Source organism: Haemaphysalis longicornis, unplaced genomic scaffold, assembly GCF_048455015.1.
Source record: "Haemaphysalis longicornis isolate Haplotype H1 unplaced genomic scaffold, Haemaphysalis longicornis Haplotype H1 scaffold_4, whole genome shotgun sequence".
Lineage (NCBI taxonomy): Eukaryota > Metazoa > Arthropoda > Arachnida > Ixodida > Ixodidae > Haemaphysalis > Haemaphysalis longicornis.
In genome coordinates, this window is record NW_027526361.1 from 21,409,819 (window position 1) to 21,430,555 (window position 20,737).

A 20,737-nucleotide genomic window follows, 5' to 3' on the forward strand; every position below is an offset into this window, starting at 1 on the left:
AAGTTCAATAAAATTCGATTCGATAACGACGCATGGACGTCACCACGACATCCTGTTGGCTAACTGCGGTTTGACTTGCTTCTCACTATTGTGAGGCCACCCCGGTGATACAGAGCGAGGAACGCGAGCGTGCATTCGTCGCTCTGGCGACAGGCAGAGAAGCCGAACGACACGCCCCTCATGAGAAGAGCAGGAGGACCATTTTAAGGAAAACGACAGCTGCTCCGCCTCACTCCGCCCGGATCGGGCAGGACGCGCCCAATGCGACTGCCGGCCTTAATGTGTATTGCTATCCAATAATTACCCCGACTCTCTAATGTGTCACAGCATCAGGTACTGAACAATGAGCATCTGAATATGACCTGGTAATTTTGCAGGCAAGAACGTTTTGCCAATTCTCCGTGCATGATCCGCAACCGCCACTACAGCCACGAATTAATGACCGTTTAATGTCGCCTTTTATTTCGGTATACAGTCGCACCTGCCGCGGTAGTTCAGTGGCTATGGTGTTGCGCTACTGGGCTTGCAAACCCTTTGGCCGGTTTTTTGACGGAGCTTAAAAACGAAAACAACCGCGCGTCGATATTTAGGCGCACGTCAAAGGTCCCCTTGGACGTCTAAATTAATTAGTAGCTTTCCACTATTCCGCACGACACGTACAGGCGGGATTAAAAAAATATGATTAAAAAAGAAAAGAAAAAGAAAACGCGCGGCCTTCAACGTATATTGTACCGTATGGCTGTAAATTCGGTAAACTGCACAAATGCGCCGTTCTTCAGAGTGTGGCGTATACTCTTAGAGGAAGTGTCTGATCAAGAAGCGGCGCCGGTAATTTATTTTGAGGCGCCTTTTCTTGAGATGCTCAGCCGTATTTTGTTCGTATTTTTTAAATCCCCCCTGTACAGCTGCTCGAGTGGATAAGCTTCCTTGAAAATTTCACTGGAAAACATATCTTCTGTCACGATTCCATGGCTACCACAGCTGATACAGACGGTCTGTACGGGATGCGAATGAACCCGCGCCTATGACGCCAGACAGCAAGCGACATAGCTGGAATACACAAAGTTGTATAGGCAGGTACCGAAAATATCAGCGATCAATTCGGCGAGAAGAGGAAACAAACAAAGCTCTCCGAAAGCTCTCCCCGCCAACGCCCCAGTGTTCCTTGGCGCGACGGTGAAACGAGACGGCGTCTGCCACGTAGCGCGCCAAAGAAAGAAGAAAGCGAGAGAAGCGTCTGCGAACAGCGCTAAGCAGTTCGCCGGCCGGGCGACCATAGGTGAAACCAGGACCCCTTGTGTCCCCAGAACGTTTCACGCTCAAGCAACGACGAAACCTGTTTGCTCTCAACTCGGGGCGACGCCCGAGTCCACGCCGCCAGAGTGCAGCACGGCTTGTTTAAAAAAGAATAAGAAGCATTCGCCCCGAGTTGTGAAACCATGTTAAAAAAAAAAAAAAAAAAAAAGGAAGCGGCGAAAAATAGACGAGAGAAAGAGAGAGAAAAAAGAAGACGCTGAAAGTGCTCAGGCGCTTGATTGCTTTCGCCCCCGGGAAAGCCGCAGCTAACGGTTTAATACTTTCCAAAAGTCCCGAGCGCAAACATTCGCCCCGAGACAGAAATACTTCGGCGGGTGCAGAACGGGAGAAGAGAGCGGCGACGAAGAAAAAGAAGTATACGCTGGGAGACAACGCCAACGGACCAGAAGAGGGGGGAAAAGTAATCAGAGAGAGGAAGACTCGTGAGGGAAAACTCGGAGGCCAATGTCTCAATTTTGAAGTCACGCAGCGAACCCTTGTTTTCTAGCTCCTTATCACGCGCTTCGTCTTGTTTTTTCTGTCACACTCACCCTCTGTGCATCGCAAATTTTCACAGGATCACACAAATAATAACAAGAACGACAGAAATGACAGAAGCAAAAACAAAAAAGAAAGTATTCAAATTGTCCGGGTGGATACAAGCGCGACAACGAAGGGGGGACGAAGAGAGCGTCTCTTCGGCAGGGAGACGATACAAGGCGAAAATTAGAATCGATACAAGGTGGCCGCGTGCGAAGACGGGCTTATCTCCACGTCGGTGCAGCTAGCGACAGGAGAGGACCTCCTGCGCGTCCGACGGAGCACGCGGCGCACGCCGGAGCCGACTTACTGCAAGATGGATGAACGCGAGCGCAAAGTTCTCGGGGGGTCGAGGCGCGCGCTTCGATGAGGTGACTGTCGACCGCGCTTTAACGGAGACGGAGCGACGACACCCCCCGGTCGAGCGGCGAAGACGAAGCAGGATGGGGGGAGGGGTTCGCAGCAATATTAGGTGTGAAGGAACGCCATGGGGTGCCCGGGCAGCGTGTTACGATCGCGATGGAAACGAATCTAAATAAATAAAAAAGGGAACCAACGGTGGAGTATAAATTTTACGCGCTCGACGATCCGGTCTAATCAGGCTGTACGATCAAGCTTGAGATATGTTAACACGCGACAAAGGGCGCCATGAATGATGAAAACAAAATAAGTCTTCCGTCACGCCGGATGATGACGGGAAAAATAAAAGTTTGTCGAAAAGGGCTTTCGAAAATGCAAATCGACAAAAAAAAAAAAAAAAGAAATTAAAGAAAAGTAAGCAGAGCGCCTTTCCCCGTTTTGCCCGACAAAGCTGATATATCTTAACTTATTACGAATGGCGTCCGTTGTGACGGTGTGTTTAATTGGCCAAGGCGCGTTATCCATTTGTGCCACGAGCTTGATAGTTGCGTTATGCTTAGGAGCAATCAATAACCGGCGTGGGAAAGCACTGATACGTGTTGTTGGGCTACAATTACCGCGTAGCAGCTACGCGCGCATATACTGAACGGGAGGTTGCGGCTTGCGAAAGTGGGCCTTGGTGTGCGCAGGATTCCTTTCACTACGAAACGGTCCGGTCTACGTGTAGAACAAAGCCAGCAGTATTTGAGCGGATACACCTAGGAGACGCTGGCAGGCACGTGGGCGGACGCGATGGGTAAAGGGGCGTCACTCGACCTGTGCGCGATTCCCCTGAAAGACAGGCAGCTTGTGGAAAAAGGCCGTCGCACGGTCGATTTCAATGACCCATCTGGCAGTCGTAATCAAACTTTAGCGTCTGGGACAATTACTGACGCGTTCAGCGAGGATTCGCTTTATAATCACGAAGCCAATTGCATGCGAGACACGGATATTACAATTTGATTGCCTCATTAGGCCGCTACTTTCACAGCAAGCCGTCGGGCCCATAATTAAGCGTATACCGCTGCAACAGGGATAACCATACGCTAAAAGCAAATGTAGTTGACAGAGAGCCAACTTCCGGCGCAGTTTGGCGGTACTGCAAATTCGATATGCAATTCCGAACGCCTGACAGAACGACACGGCCATACTTCTGTATTCCTTCCGTACCTTTTCGAGGCACAAACACGCACAAAAGTGGGTCAGGTTGAACACCTGTAAACCTAGTCACCACGAGCGGATTGCCTGCATAGCTTGGCTTTACAAGGACTATGCACACAGCGTTTCATGAAAGTTAAGCTTAGTAAATCTGATGGTGTGTCTGTTTCTTGAATGCTCACGAAAACGGTCTTATGCTCCGGGAAGCAGTTAGCGACGGTGGTAACTTTGGCTACACACATTGAAGAATTAAGCCACATCTTTTGGATGATTCGATCGAGCCTGTCGATTACGCTGAAGCGCACACTCAGACGGCGCAGCCAAAGCGCCATCCATGGCAAGACTGAGCGACCAAGCGCAGGCGAAGCAGCAGTTAGACCTTCACCAAGTCACGTGGTACTGCAACGGCGATGCTCCAGGATAGCGCAGCCGCGAAGCCTCTCCGCATGGGATCACGTGGCGTGACGCTATACCTACAACACTTACTCTCCGGCAGGTCAAGGTCATTGCGACGCGATGAAGGAACTTGCAGGTCGTGGCTTAGTAACGCTTTCGCTCTAAAAAGTCGTTCAGTATGGTGCGGAGTGCGCTATAACCGCTGGCTGCATAGTGATGGTTCCCTTTAGCGCCCCAACTTGCCCCGTATCAGCACTCGGTGTTGTTTCTAATCAGTCTGGAAGCCTGGTTCACGGTGGCAGCTTCTCTTCCCTCAATTGCCTTCGCGACTACCTGACGCACATTGTGCATGTAAGTACCCCCTGCAGACGCCTCGCTGGTGCTACAAGAGCGGCGCTCCTTTATCTTCTTTATTTATACCGGCTGTTATAACCGCCAAGCTGGCCGCATAGAACCTCAGTGACGCCAACACGGGGTTAATCCTTATTGTAAATGCAGTGCAAAGGCCCTGGTACGGCTCTGACCCATGCAAGAAAAGCATGAGCTAGGGGCTAACGCGAACTTCGTGACCCATGGGTCCACGGCTTGACGCCGACGTACGGCAAATCAGGTGCACCCTTCCGGCTCATCGTAGTTCTAATCGTGGCTAATCTAGCGGAGTTCATCTAGCGCAGTGCTTAGCGGGAAGGCAGTCCTTAAACTTACAGTTACTGTTTATACTGTTACAGTACTTGTGTACTGTAGATATACAGCTACTCTAATAATCTCTACGTATAGGAAAGCATACACAGTGACTCTACTGAACAGCTGCAGATGGTAGTCCAAAGCGAAATCATGAACGTCCGGCGCAAGGAACAGAGCTGAATCCCCGAGCAGCGCATTACTGCGCTACATAGAAGAAAAAGAAAAATCCCTAGAAGGCCGCCTGTGCTTAAATTTTAAACATTCTATCGACGTGCTGCAGCTCTAAAAAATTTTACGGAACTAGGGAACTAAAACGGTGATGCTGACGCGAATACTGCAAAGAACTGTCAAATTTCTTCAACGTGTACGATACAGTTGCAGTAAATTTAAACGCACGAACATACGCACACGTACGCGAGCGCACAGAGACATTCTGGGCTACAGCGCGAAAAAGACGTGGACGAAAGAAACGGACAGGACTGAGCGCTGTCCTTTAGTCCACGGCTTTTTCGCGCTGTTGCCCAAAATGAAGCCACACCAACTTGCCCAGCTCACTACTCTGGCACAGAGACAGACCAACAGACAAACAGACCACTGCACCTCCCATTTGCCCCCAAATCCATGGGTGACCCGAATAGCACGGGGTTTGGAAAGCAGGGGGCTCGTCCCCCTGCCCTCCTAGAAACCAACTAAACAACACCCTCAATACCGCAATAAAGAGCTCGCTTTTACACCATCCAAGAATCACCTAGGGGGTTCAGTCGGCACCAGAATTTTCGTAGTTCTTGAGTTTCTTATTACCAGGCAACTTCTTTTTGTGCATTGCTATTGTTAGCAGGTTGAGTCCACGAAACTTCTTGTTTTCTAGCAAAACTTCTCCAATTTCCTTTTAACGGATAGGATCCACAACCAGAAAAGACGAGGGGAGCGGCACTTTATCCCCCTTTCCCTACGCCGTTTCAGATCTTTTTTCTAGCCCTTCCAGCGGGGCATGAATAACTTCGAAGTAAAAACACAGAAATGTCGACGCGATTTGCTTTCGTGAAGCACTGATAAAACAAGAAGAACAAACAGGCAAACAAAGGATCCCAGAAGTCTAGACGAGAAAAAATTATGACAAGAAAACCTGCTTGCCCGGACGCAGAGCACAAGCAGAATGATTAGAGAAGGACGTGAGAAGCATGAAAACAAAAGCACGACAAGGAAACTTCGAAGAAGGAGAATATAAAGAAAACGCCAGGGTGAATGAGTGTATGGTTCGGGCCGTGTAATCTATCAATGGCTCCGGCAACGCTTCTCATCAGGGCACCGTTCCATATTTCTCCTTCCGCGAATCCCAAGTGGTGCGGTCGGGAGAGGGAGGGAGGGAGAGAGAGAGAGAGAGAGAGAGAGAGAGAGAGAGAGAGAGAGAGAGAGAGAGAGAGAGAGAGAGAGAGAGAGAGAGAGAGAGAGAGGGGGGGGGGAAGGGAGGGAGGGAGGGGGAGGTTTTGGTGCCGAAAGCAGCGCAGCCTCATTCTTGGGACGCGGTCCCGTGCCTAATCCGTCAGCCGCCAGTTCGGCCACGAAGTGAGCCCGGCCTCTCGGAGAGCCCGGGATGAAGAGGATGCGAAGGAGGAGAAGAGAAAAGGGATCGGCCACCCGAAACCCGGCCATGCACGCTCGTCTCTGTCTCGCCCTTCGGTTCAAGTGTCCTCTTTACGCGCATGCGCACTCCTCCCTCCCGCTCCTCTTAATTCATCACGCGAGCGACGTGTGCGGCGCGCTGGACGAACCTACCGCGCGGAACTATCTTCGGGGGAAGCGAGCAAAACTTTCGCTAAGATCGCCGTAACCGGTGCGTGGCCGGTCAAAAGCGCCAGAAAGAAAGGAAACGAAAGCGGCAATACGGAAATCGAGAAAATGAGTAACGGAACGGGGAAATCGAGATGTGGGAAAACACCGCAGTGAGCGGCAGCAAACAAAAAGGGGAAGAAATTAGGAACGAAAGTAAAAAAGTAAAAGCTCCGCCTCCACCCATAGAACAGGCAGGAGCCAGCGCTCCCTGCCGAGGACCCCCAATGAGGGTAAACATTACCTCCTAACAACGAGTTGAGCGGCACTGTTAATTGGATTCGATCGCCCCGGGGCTTCTATTCCAAAAAGAAAAAAAGAGAAACACGGAGTCGGTACAGAGGGAATACTCTGTTGCAACGAGGCCCCTATTCCCCCCAGACGAGACGATCAAGTCGCATCCCGAGCCTTACTTTGCCCGCTCTCCCTCCCTCCCTCTCTCTTCCTTTAACGCTGCTAACTTTTGAAGTTAGGTAGGTGCAAGTAAAGGCGACGAAATAAAGCGCAAAAGCAGGGCAAACAAGCCAGTGACTTCGGCGCGCTGCCAGACGCGAGCTCTCAGAAAGCGGGGGGGTCGAACTTTAAACCAGAGCGAGTATAAGTAAACAAAGCTGCCGCCCCGGCCTTCCCATCACGCTCGGACCGCCACGAAGGGCGGGAAATAGGAAAATGCGCACGGTGCTCCGAAGAGCAAAGTTAGCGATTAGCCCAGAGCACGGCTTGTGTGCCTTGGGCGCCACTAAGTTGCCCCGGCTGGTTTACTCTCGAAAGACTCTTCCGCCAAACCTCCGGCGAAGAACAAACAGAGAAGCTTGCGAAGAAAAACAAAAGAAAGAGAAGAAGGAAAGAGCACAGAATTGCTGGATTTCACGATGATATACGGTTCAAACGGGCAGCACGCGCTAATAGTTTAAACGGTAAGAGAGTGAAGTTTCGTCATTCCAATGGCGAAACCTTAGCGGCAGGCTACCGATCCATTATCACCAACCCCGCACCGTATGCTAATAAATAAAGGTAGAATAGTTGGCTCTCGCATGCGCACTTTTCTATTAGATGTAGCGGCCGAAAAAAAAAAAAGCAATATGAAGATTAAAATGCAATGCAGCAATACGCAGCAACTAATAGGTCGGATTTCGCGTTTTGTGGGGGTAAAGAACGAAAAAAGGAATTCCACCATTAATGCTAGCGCTTTTTAAATATCAAAATCCGCCCGATATTGTTATTCCCAGAAAATGTAAATAATCGCAGAAGAATCTGCTCAATTCCAATTCCGTGCTTTGATTTCGGCGCCACGTTAATTTATAACGCACACAACGCTGCGAGATCTCCCGCATCGCCCATTTGCGCATAAAGAGAAATTCGATAATGGAATCTGGTAATTAACCACATCTTGGATCCTTTGCCACGAAATTTCGTGCCCCCATCAAAGCTTGTTCCAGTTTTTCAGAACAATAAATAATAGCCTTTTCATATTTCCACCCCCACCCACTCCTTCATTTTTTTGTTTCCGTACATATTCCGAAGGCTATTTTTTTTTTTTTAAAGACATCGACCGGGCAGTGAGGAGGAAACGCACAAATAAATAAGTGAAACGTGGAAATGCGCAACAGAAAGCGATACCATCCCCGTGAGCGAACAAAGCGAATCGCGGTATTCATGCCATCCGCAGAGTGACGTTATTCAAGCGTGCGTAAAGCGATGGCTGAGCGACCCTGCTCACGCCGGCACGTCCATTGTTGGTTTCGCGGGGAGCCATTAGCAGTGCAGCGGCGCTTTTTCTTCAAGTTCACTGGTGGACGCGAGGCCATATTAGGACAGCTGATTAATAGGTTCGCTTCCCATTTGTTCGGCAAAATTGAGGCTCCTTACAGGAGCCGCCGGATTCAATGAGGCAGCAATCGCCTCGCCCCCCTCTCTCTTCTTTGCGTAGGTGCGAAGGTTGAAAGATCTTTTTCTTTTTTGTCTGGCTAATATGGCCCTCCTTTGAAGGATTTAGTGCGCATCGTATGGCGTATGCGACACGTCCATAGAAATCCGCGTTTATTAAAAGGAAGCCCCCCCCCCCCCCCCCCCCTTCCCCTCTCCCTATTTTTGTACCCACCAGAATTAATACAAATACGGTCCGACATTCTTAGGTTTTATATCAGTTAGTTTATTCCTGGGAGTAACGACCGAGGACCATTTTGAAATCTGGGTACAGGGTATGATTTGGGTTTTGACGAACCGTAACGCCTTCTAACATTGTGCCATAATGCTACTCAAAACGCGAGAGGCTTTAATAATCCCCCATTAACAATAAAGAAAGAAAGAAAGAAAGAAAGAAAGAAAGAAAGAAAGAAAGAAAGAAAGAAAGAAAGAAAGAAAGAAAGAAACAGGCTTTCGAACTCGAACCGTCACTGAACTAATTTGACACAAGTCTTCTTCGGATTGTTGCGACTGAAAGAAAGTTTTCCACGCTATTAAGGTTAACGGCCAGCACCGCTTTTCTGATGCATTCATTGTTTGTAGGGTTTACCGCACCGACGCAACGCAGGCGATGAGGGGCGCCGTAGTGGAGGGGTCCGGATTAATTTTGGCCACCTGGATATGTTTAACGTGCGCCGAAATCTCGTACCCACGGGCTTTTTTGCTTTTCGGCTCCATCAGAAAAGCGGCCGCCGCGGCCGGGAATCGAACCCGCGTCCTCGTGCTCAGCAGCACAACGCCTTAGCCACTGAGCCACCGCGGCGGGTGGTTTTCTGTTAAAGGCGAAAATCGAAAACACCCTTGTGTTCGAGATTTCGGCGTGCGCTAAAGATCCCTGGGCGGTCAAAATTAATCCGGAGCCCTCCACTACGGCGCGCCTCATCGAATGTGTAGCATCGGTGCGTTAAACCCCATGATAAATCAAGATCAATACCAGCAGAGTATACCCGTGCTAGTTGGCGTGAAGGCATCCAGCAGATTCCTCGTGCGCATGCACTCGTGTATTGGCGATTACTTGAGCTTTATTTGGTTTATTTTAGTTTAGTTAGTTTTGATAGGATGTCACACAAAAAAATTGGCCGCGTATCTGCTCCTTTCGTTGCAAATGTCGTTAAAAGACGATAGTCTTTATCGACTTTTGCCAAGTAAATGCCTCCCTTCGCTTTCCCGCTCGTCTCTCATGTTGTTCCTCTTCCGTCGCGCTCCTCCCAAGGTAAAGACGCCAAAGGTTTGCTTAAATCATTTTAAATTTCCCGCGTTCCACGGCTCCAAACCGGGTGTCTCGATGCGAACGCTGCCGTACGGCGAAGACGCGTCTGAATCGAGGCGCCCTACTTCAACGTTTATAGAACCGCGTTTCCCTAGTCCACGTGCGTTCTAAGCAGAACATGGAACCTATCTAGTGGAACCTTTAGTAACTCTTGCCACTTGATTTCTTCAAACGCCGCCAGAAGCTATATGGCGCGGGCGACAGCAGGCGACGGCGGTGTGATATTTTTTTCTTCAGTTGATGAAGTATTTATTCTCGCCAAAATCAAACATGTACGATTTTTTTTATAAAGGAACGCTGGAAACACCACTTCTGTATTAATTTGTTGTCTTATATATGCGTAATGTCTTGTTGTTCTTCAACAATATTGACAAGTATGAACATTACACCGGACTTAGACCGGCACATTTAGCTGTGACTATATAAGACTATTGCGCAGGCATTGTTTTACTTTGGACGTGTGGCTGAATCGAGTCACAGACAGACAGACGGACAGACAGACAGACAGGCAGACATACCGACAGACGAAAATTTCTGGGTTTAAGCAGCCCGAAAAAGACTATCGTCTTTAATAAAACTTAATTTTGCAGTCAGCAAACATTCCCTCGGTGTGCATTTTTGGCCTACTGAGTATAGAATGGCTCCCAAGCCGCCTGTATTTAACGCATTTTACACGTGAACCATATTGGCGGACACCGGCGGACTTCTTGGGTGGAATTTCCACCGTAACCCTTTTGGCGTCGCGCATTTGCTTCCGGAATACGCCTTTATTTCCCTCGCTATCTTCAGACCACACCTATTTGCCTCTTCTGCCGGGCATACACTTGTATTTTTCAATTTCGATGTATGTTTTCTTCTCTTCTTTTTTCTTTCTTAGCCAAAAAATGTTCATGTATGACTGGCTATTTATGCGTGTGTAAGCGGGTGAATCGGCGCTTCGTCAAGGCTTTTGTGCCTTTACGCCAGTCTTCCAGGCAACTTGTATCTTTCTTGATGTCTCAGGGTGTCTAGCAAATTGCCTAATTCAATTTCCCTGACTTTTCCATGTTTTCCATTACCATTTTAAACGAAATTACCTGACGTATACAACAGGCGCCATTCTGTGTAAATGGTCCATGAAGCATATAAAAAGCATATACAAAACACATTCTATCATAAGGAAAAACACTTCAACTTCAGCTTGTTCAGTTTGAAGTTTGCTTGCCTTCTGTTACGGCTTCAGAGAGTTTATTTCATTTTGCGGGATAGAAGCTTCAAGTTGCGCTTCAGCGAGCACCTTTTGGTTTTTTTTATTGTCCTGGCTCGACATGCAACGTGAACCGCATGGTGCGTTTTTGCACGCGATTCGGGCGCATCGGCGTTGCGCGTGCGATTTTTTGACACCCGCGTCGACGATTCGCGCGCGCGGCAGCTTCTGCCTCGCTCAGAAAATGACGCGCGTCGCGCAAGGCAGTGGGAGGAGCCTGCCGACTTGCGCCAATGGAGAGCCGCACGCCTCATGGCGGCAGTTTCGAAGCTCTCGAGACAGCCGGATGGCCCCACCAGAGATGTTTAGGCTTACCACCCCGGCAGGTATTGCATGGGCGCTTTCACTAGCGGCGCGGATGATGTTTTATAGTACCGTTTTCACCCACATTATAAGCTCCTTTACCTCGCAAGCAACTTCGTGCGTGCCTTGTATGGCATTTTAGAGAGCGCTTAGAAGTGGTCGCTCGAGCTCCCGTCACCAGTTCGCGGTCAAAGCCTCCGCCATGTTTCCGCTGCCGGCAGCACCGCGCGCAGCGTGCAGGCGGTTCCGCGGCAGCGTCAGGGCGTCTGTGACATGCGCGGCGCATTTTCGCGAGCAGAAAACGCCCCACGCGGTTCACGCCGAACCATGTCATGTTCCTTTTTGATTAGGTAATTCTGGCTCCTGATGTCACAAGAAAGAATTTCTTTCAAGATTAGCTCCAAAAAAAGCACTGAATTCTAAAATTCGCTGGAAAGAAAAGCGCGTTGTGCGTGCGATTTGGGCATCACCTACATCGCCCCTCTGCGCAAGTGCAACCAGCAACCTAAGCCAGCTGCGAGCTGCGTGAACCGCACGGCGAGTTTCTGCACGCGATTCGTGCGCGGTATTTTCACGGCCGCGTCGACGATTTCGAGCCTGCCATGGCTCCTTTCCTGCACAAGCACGTGCGTTTCTCCCTTGAGTAGCATTTTAAAGAGCGGTTAGAAGCGGTCGTTGGAGCTACCGCACTACTCCGCGGCCGGTGCAGCCGCCATGTTGCCGTCGCCTTCCGCTCGGCACGCACCGTGCATGTGGTTTTCGCGGCGGCGTCAGCGCGCCTCAGGCGTGCGCGGCGCGTTTTTGCTTGCAGAAAAACCAGAAAACGATTCATGCGGTTCACGCTTTCGTCGCGCGCGAACGTGTTGCGTTCGGTAACTTCTTGGAGGCCCCCAACACTGGTTTCCCCTATTTTGAAAATGTGGGCAGGGCCCGAAGTGGTTTACCCTGACTGGTACTACTTGATTGAAAAATTCCCCGACAATTTCCTGACTTTTCCCGGTGGCGCGAAATTCCCTGACTTTTCCCGGTTTTCCCGGCCGCTAGACACCCTGCTGTCTAAAATAAAAAAAATTTCTACATACCTCGCGAAAGGCCACCCTTCGTTCCAAGAACGCCTGCCACCACCCTTAAATTTCAGGCTTCGGATGCAGGGTGCACCAAGAGAGCAAGGGACTTGCAGCAGCTACTCACCGTAGATGCGGTCGTCGTCGTCGTCGCTCGAGTCGACGATGTCGTCCCCGGACGACCGGCCGGACTCGTCGGACCTCTGGGCGCCGCCCCCGCTGGCGGTCCGGGGTCCCCCTTTCTTCCTGCTCGCCTTCTTACGCAGCTCCAGCCGACTGCGCACCAGGCCCAGCTCGAGCAGCTTGTCTACGATGCGGTGCCGCGGCCTCTTGCGGCTCATGTGCTCCATGATCTGGCCCATTATGTCTGCGAAGCAAGGCGCCAGCGGGGACTTCACGCTAGCCGTGATCGCTCCAGCATGGCCACAACTCAACCCCGCCGCGCAGGGGACGAAAATGGATGTGTGTGTGTGTGTGTGTGTGTGTGTGTGTGTGTGTGTGTGTGTGTGTGAGAGAGAGAGAGAGAGAGAGAGAGAGAGAGAGAGAGAGAGAGAGAGAGAGAGAGAGAGAGAGAGAGAGAGAGAGAGAGAGAGAGAGAGAGAGAGAGAGAGCTTGAAGCACCTTAGGACCTTGGTTTGTGGTTTGTCCGTGGCTTGTCCCTTGGCGTCCGTGTACAGTGCTACGCATGCGCGAGGAGCATTGGGTCGAATTGGATTGTATCGAATTGGATTGGATTGGAATTGTATATACTGTACACACGAATTGTTGCTCATTTACCTGCGCGAGTGGGCAATGCCACGGGTGATTAACGGTAGGAACGATCACCAGTGCTTCGCCCACTCGTTGTGATTCACTTCGTGGAGATGCGTGAATTTTTTAGGTCTGCCGGCATGTTATCGCCTACATGCTACTCTGTGGGGTGGGGAGGAGGGAATAAAGTTACAATAGGAAGTAAGGCGGAAGGGAGAGAAGAAAGAAGGAAATAAAAGAAGTGAAAAAAAAAATCAGAGGTAGTGTGTGTGTTGGGGACCGTCAGTGCGAGACGTGAAAAGTCTATAGATGGCTGCATGGTGCAATGATGTTCTAGTTCTATATCATCTAAGCGACACCGACGTCACAGAGGTAATAAAATAATGCGGCTAGCACTACGCTACGCTGAGACGAGGAAGATGGCCATGGTCCCAGGAGTGCTTTTAAAGCTAGGGAAACTGTGCACTTGAGGCACTAGATCATCTATGCGGGGTCGCTTCTTACTTGACTGTATGTAGTGCACCCCAGTAAGATATGCTCGACTGTTTCTGGTGAATCGTAGCTGTCGCAATACGCGTTCGATGTTAGGCCAAGGCGATACCGGTAGGTATTTGTGAGAGCTACGTCGAGATGTAATCGATGGAACAAAGTCTCTAGCCGACGTGGAACTCGCTCCGGTAAGAGGTCTGTACGGCCATGCTCGCGCGGCATTCTTTGATTCAGAGACTTCCCATTCAGACAGGAAAATGATTGCGACGGTGTTTCAAGCGAGCTTCGTACACCCGCGACACGGACCTTTTAAGTGAGGCCGTAAACGCTCGCGAGTAAAACAACAACGCAACTTTTCTGAACGCGGGAAACGCCGGGTCACTCACCTGATGAGTCTTGGTACTTTTCGAAGAGTTCCTGCAGTTCAATCACGTCTTCTCCTGTCCACGGGCACTTTGCACTTTCCAAGTCAATGAAGCAGCATCGGAAAGAGAGAGGGAAAAAAAGAAAGAAAATTGAGAAGGAGTTAAGGAAGCAGTTTCGAGATCGGTGGGATGGGGATGGGGTCTGAAAATTTAGCCCCGATGGATAGTTTGCTAAAAAAAAAAAACCTACGTAAATGAACCAGCCAGGCTGAAGATGTCTAGAACGAACTCTGGCGCTGCAATCATAAAAAAAAATCCTTTAACGCATGTATTAAAGAAACAAAGACACCAAGACTTCTGAAACACACTGACGAACATACCCGCATTCCTGCCTCAATTTAAGCGCACGAATAGTTTTATCATAACAAAACTGCACACGACGGACTGAACAAAATATACGGCCCCGCGAAATTAATAACTGCTATTTCCGAAACCCACTGCGGCCTGCCTGCGTAAAGGAGCGAAATATAGCAAACATCCCCCAACCTCCTCCGTAAAAAAATAAAAATTTCCACAAGGCACCGCTGGTGCCTCGAATATAATCGAAAGAGGGCTCCTTTGAAAACCCAACTCTATTAGGGAGGGAAACTTTTCCGCATGCCGAAGAAGCGCCTTTAAAGAAAACCCCCTCTCCGCGCAGGTTTGGGCAGCTGCCACAAAAACGATGTGGATAAATGTTCTTACATTCTTCCGTTGCGCAACTTACTGTAAAACGCAGCCACATGGAGGAGCAAAAGACGGGAAAAGAAGAAAAAAGGACGATAGGAAAGACGAGCCGGTCAATCACAGCCGATAGATGGCACACAATGGTTGTCAGGAGACCCGGAAAATGAACCTGGCGGATGCATAAGGTCGGCGACGGCGACGGCACACTACAACCTAGGTTAAAAAGCCCAGGGCATTAATACAAATTGGAATAAGGTGGATCCCCTCAAAAAATAAAGACAGAAAAAAAGAAGACAACAGCGAAACACCTCTCGACAGCAGCGGCGTTTCAAAAGAACCGATGAAAAATGAAGCCAGTTTGTCCGCGAAACTTTGGTAAAATGGCGGGGGGGCCCCGAGCGTGGCCTTAGGCGCACCAACGTGGCATTAATCTGTCTATTTGTCGACGCCAACGGAGCGGAACATCCGTCACGGCGCGGGCGACAATGAGCCGGTCAGCCTAGCGAGGCGCACAAACAAAGGCTGGACAGACTTTTTTTTTTATTTCAACTGCGTTTTTTCTTCCCCCTTCGTTCCCTATCGTTTCGATGCCTTACCAGCCGCTCCGAAGACGCGGATGAAACGAAAATATACCGACGTGCAAATCACCAAAGAGACAAGCGAGCCAGCAGGCAGGCAGAGCAATGATACCGCCGCCAAGCCACGCAGAGAACTGAAGGAAGAGCGTAGTGGGCATCGTGACAAAGCCCACGCTGTCTGCTCAACCCACCCCATTTTTCCCCCCTGCACGCAATTGGCCAACTCATCGTGCCTGACATGACGTCATGTAACCTCAGCCAATCACGAGGGCGCAACGGCGTGATCGGCGCCTTTCGCTGATGACGTTGCGGACAGGGCCAGCTGCTCACAGAGCGACGCGGACAACTGCGAGCCGGCACCGCTCCTTCGGGCGTTTTCCCCTCGGCTATACGGCGAGCGTGTCGGACAGCGCTGGTGCGATCTGTTAGCGGGAACAATAAGGAGGCTCTCGCCCACTTCCCGCCCCCAGGCGGGACCAGAATACAGAATTACGCCGGCCTCTGAACGGAGGCAGTATGTCAAAGTCAACGCGGCCTTCGTTTTCATCACGGCATTCCGGGATTGGGGAACGCGAGGAAATAAGAAATACAAAGTTGGAAGAGGAAAAGCGGTGCCGAACTTGGGGATGCAAAAATGTCCATTTATGACCTCGGTGGTCGCCTGTCGATACGGGACGACGAACTTTTTCGAAAAGTGACCGAAGCTGAAACAAACAAACAAAAATCGCTGCTGCGTTCCGTACCTTTTTTTTCCCCCTCACCGTAGTTCCAATCCTTTTTGCAACAAAGCGAAGCTCTTAAGCGCCGGAGAAACTCCGCGCTTTCTATGCGCGTACGCCCTATCTATGCGAGGTCCACAATGGTTCATACCTGTGCTACACGAGCGCTCGAAACGACATTTCAGTCGAACGACCTGCGAAATTTCAAATGCCATTCGAACTGGAAGGAGTTTCGCCGATCTACACGACAATTCTCAAAGGCAGTTGAAAGTTTCAGCATTCGCCCGCCATATTTTGGTGTCGCCACTGCTGCCCCATTTCGCTATTGACAGAAATCTAATTTTAAAATTAAAATGAGCAAAAAACAGTTACAGGGTGTCTAGCAAATTGCCTAATTCAATTTCCCTGACTTTTCCATGTTTTCCATGACCATTTTAAACGAAATTCCCTGACCAATACAACAAGCGCCATTATGTGTAAATGGTCCGTGAAGCATATAAAAAGCATATACAAAACACATTAACTTCAGTTTGTTCAGTTTGATGTTTGCTTGCCTTCTGTTACGGCTTCAGGGAGTTTATTTTATCTTGCCAGATAGAAGCTTCAAGTGCGCTTCAGCGAGCACCTTTTGCTTTTTTTTTATTGTCCTGGCTCGACATGCAACGTGAACCGCATGGTGCGTTTTTTTGCACGCGATTCGCGCGCGTCGGCGTTGCGCGTGCGATTTTTTGACGCCCGCGTCGAAGATTCGCGCGCGCGGCAGCTTCTGCCTCGCTCAGAAAACTACGCGCGTCGCGGGAGGCAGTGGGAGGATCCTGCCGACTTGCGCCAACGGAGAGCCGCACGCCTCATGGCGGCAGTTTCGAAGCTCTCGATATGGTTAGGCTTACCACCCCGGCAGGTATTGCATGGGCGCTTTCACTAGCGGCGCGGATGATGTTTTATAGTACTGTTTTCGCCCACATTATAAGCTCCTTTACCTCACAAGCAACTTCGTGCGTGCCTTATGTGGCATTTTAGAGAGCGCTTAGAAGCGGTCGCTCGAGCTCCCGTCACCAGTTCGCGGTCGAAGCCGCCGCCATGTTTCCGCTGCCGGCAGCACCGCGCGCAGCGTGCAGGCGGTTCCGCGGCAGCGTCGGAGCGTCTGTGACATGCGCGGCGCATTTTCGCGAGCAGAAAACGCCCCACGCGGTTCACGCTAAACCATGTCATGTTCCTTTTTGATTAGGTAATTCTGGCTCCTGATGTCATAAGAAAGAAGTTCTATCAAGATTAGCTCCAAAAAAAGTGCTGACTTTTAAAATTCGCTGAAAAAAAAAAAAAAGCGCGTTGTGCGTGCGATTTGGGCACCACCCTCTGCAGCTGCGAGCTGCGTGAGCCGCACCGGCCGCATGGCGAGTTTCTGCACGCGATTCGTGCACGGTATTTTCACGGCCACGTCGACGATTTCGTGCCTGCGGTGGCTCCTTTCCTGCACAAGCAGTGCGTTTGTGCCTTGAGTAGCATTTTAAAGAGTGGTTCGAAGCGGTCATTGGAGCTACCGCACTACTCCGCGGCCGGTGCAGCCGCCATGTTGCCGGCGCCTGCCGCTCGGCACGCACCGTGCAGTTGGTTTTCGCGGCGGCGTCAGCGCGCCCCGTGCGCGGCGCGTTTTTGCTTGCAGAAAAACCAGAAAACGTTTCAGGCGGTTCACGCTTTCGTCGCGCGCGAACGTGTTGCGTTTGGTAACTTCTTGGGGGCCCCCAACACTGATTTCCCCTATTCTGAAACTGTGGGCAGGGCCCGAAGTGGTTTTCCCTGACTGGTACTACTTGATTGAAAAATTCCCTGACAATTTCCTGACTTTTCCCGGTGGCGCGAAATTCCCTGACTTTTCCCGGTTTTCCCGGTCGCTAGACACCCTGAGTTATTAGCGATCAAATTGATAAGAAATAACAAGCGCGTACAAAATATGCGCTGACAGCCAGCTTTTTTTTTTTTTTGCAGCGCCGGTGTTGAGTACCAAGTTACCTTGTGATCGTAGAACGAGTGTTAGAAAACAAAAATAAGTGAGAAGTTATGAAGATTGTGCCCTTTAAACCTCTAGATAATTGTTCTTGTTATTATGGCATGCAGAAACTGCTCCCGAGAGTACGACCGTTCACGTTTCAAAGGCCTTTGAGAACCTCAAAGGTCGTTGGTGGTGCGCCTTTGACTCAAATGGCATTTCAACCAAAGGCCTTTGAAAAGCGTCGTGTAGCAGCTCAAAGGCGTCATTTGAGTCAAATGGCATTCGACTCAAAGGCCCTCGAAACGCTCGTGCAGCACGAGTATAAGATAACATGAGCATGCCGAGGTGGACCTTTTAATGTAACCGCCCGCGGCGTTATTGCACTGTGCTTAGTAATGAGGGCCCACCAGTACTTTAAATACTGTTTTACTTCATTCAGCTTGTAAAGCGATTCGCTCAGGCAAGAACGACGCGGAATGTACGGCCGAAGGCCCGAATACAATGCAATTCCTCAAGGGATTCGACAAGCCGATAGACAGCGACACGAGCGAACGTGCTCACTTTCAGGCAAAGCGCAATTTCCGACGATAGGGACCGCCAGCTTACCCTCGCCGATGAAAAGGCGTCTTCGCGACAGTGAGCTGGCTCTTACCTAGCAGTCTTCTTGAAGGCCTTGACGTCATCCACGAGACCGAGGTTCTTCAGCTGCAGCAAGACGCTACGACGCGTTCTCGTGCTGTCGATCATGTGCTCCAGAATGAGATCGACCACGTCCGACTCTGCAATCAGGCAAAAGCACGAAGAACGGCGGCCGTGAGCGTTGCACTTGCATAGCGGGCAACCAAGGCCTCCCTGTTGTTGTCAACATCGCCCAATGGAATCAGTCGCGTCTAACTGCACGGAGGGAAGCAGCTTAGAGATAAAGTGGTCGGCCTCTTTTAGGAGCTGTAGCATTAGCTGTTTGAGGAGGAAATTGAAGAGAGCGAGAGTCGCATTTAATGTTCGAGGCTAGCTGCCTCTCAAGTTTTCGGGGGAGCGCCAACAGCAGCAAGTGTTTGAGCTTGTTGGTTCATATCACCAAAAACAAAACAGCGCATAGGACCGGACGAAAAAAAAAAAAAAAAAAAAAGATTCGGCCGATTTCTTTGCTTCATCGCCTTCCTCATCTCCTCAGTTTTCGGGCCTCGTGCGCCTTCGCCTTCGTGTAAACTGTTGTGCTAACTGTCCTCCGGTTCCGTACGTGCAGTAACTATAGCAGCTGTCAGGTGCTTGCTTTATCGACATGGCGGTAAAGTTCAAGGGGCCATGAGCAATGGAAACATGCACACACGCACACACAGGAACGGTCATCTCTATGTATAACGGCACTAATATCCAATGATCAGACTTGATTCGCGTGTAACCATGAACGGCGGCAGTCTGCTGTTGACGCCGCGCTCGTACGGTCGGCCAGGGAACGGACAGAAACGCGTCGTGGACAAATTTGATGGCGCCAGCTGCGTCAATACGGCAGCTGGAATTTTCGCTGTCCACATAAAAAAACCACAGTGATCCGCAGCGGTGAGAGTGTGCTGGCCGGGGCCCCTTTCCCATCGCGACGACAAATGTGTGCGCACACCGACTCACAAAAAGTATCTCGCACGACGTCGCGAAAAAATGCGCCGCACGCAGCAGCTGCATTATGACCGACCAGAAGCGAAAGTGTAGGTTTTTGCAGCGAAAGCGGCAAGCTTGGCAACAGCCCATCGTATACGCATTTCTGCAGTCGAGAGCGCGGCGAAGCGAGCCAGATATGCTCGCCGTAACACGTCGTATGCGGTCGTGGGCGCTTATATTAAGTGACCCTTCTACTGGGACCATACTCCACCATTCTCAAAGTTATGCACCATTAGAGCTCTCACAAGTAGTCTAACTAGTAGTTCCTGCCTAATTTACAGCTTGCGCTGCCAGTCACTTCATTACTAGCCCAAACGCATTCAACGGCCGCAGTTAGTATTGCGACATACAAGATGGTTGATTTCCGCGATTTCGTATACAGAACTGAAGTATACAAAAAGCTGTATTAGTTTTGCCGCTGTCAGCCCCAAATTAACTATAGGACAAAAATAGTGCCTTGTTTAAAAAAAATTCCCGCGCCTTCCCGCGAGGGGAACACGAGTAACTGCAGAGCATTGGGGCCTCAGTTCGGCGGCGTATGCGCGCCGCTTCGCGGCCTTGTCTTCTGCTGTCGATGACGTTGCCTCTCGTGCACGAAGTGCGGCGTCGGCGGCACGCTTCAATCGCTTGCGTTCGGCGTCGCACACGCGCCGTTTCGCGGCCTTGTCTTCCACATTTGACGACGACGACGGTTCCGATGTGGAGGAGGTAACGGGGTCTTCAACGTGTGCTGGGACGCTGATGTTGGCGCGTGCCTCAGTACTGGTTGAAGGCAGTGTTGCTTCCATCGCTTCTTCCGTGATGCTGGAGTAGCAGACACGAGTAAACGTGGGAGCGGGCGTCACCCAAGGAAGGAAGGAGCAACACAGTGACAAGCAGCGCGCGGCCTTCCACGCCCTACCGCGCTGCTATCACGCACCTGTTACGCCCAGATCGCGACGGAGCGAACGGGCTGACTACGACGCATGCGCGCACCAGCTGCTGTTGAGAGAGAGGAGGGAAAGAGAGGCGCACCTGCTGCGGACACGAAACTGTTGACACCCTCCGACGCAGGAACAGGCGAGGCTAAGAAATGCTCTGCATTTAAAAATCAAATAGGCGAGCTTGTTGTTAAGAGCAATTGCTTTACTGAGTTTCCGTATACTATAGATTGTACAGGCAGCCTTGCACCCGAGTCTGTAGCAGCGCTCGATCCATTGGTAAGACTATTTCATCTACAGAAGAAAGCTTTGTCATTTACAATTTTTATGCCGGTGTTCTTGGTAGTTCGCTTCTGCAAGATTATTTTAACACGAAAGTGTTTTATGCCCGGA

At 50.4% G+C, this 20,737-nt stretch overlaps 1 protein-coding gene across 1 annotated transcript in view; it reads right to left on the reverse strand.

Annotated features, from left to right (window-relative positions):
• Timeout (circadian regulator timeout) overlaps positions 1-20,737 on the reverse strand; it is a 366,583-nt gene that overhangs the window by 49,616 nt on the left and 296,230 nt on the right. The window contains exons 20-22 of the mRNA XM_077706142.1: positions 18,421-18,547; positions 13,777-13,850; positions 12,279-12,518 (exon numbers count right to left, since the gene is read on the reverse strand). Of these exons, the coding sequence (XP_077562268.1) occupies positions 12,279-12,518; positions 13,777-13,850; positions 18,421-18,547 (441 nt within the window). The remainder of the gene's footprint in view (positions 1-12,278; positions 12,519-13,776; positions 13,851-18,420; positions 18,548-20,737) is intronic.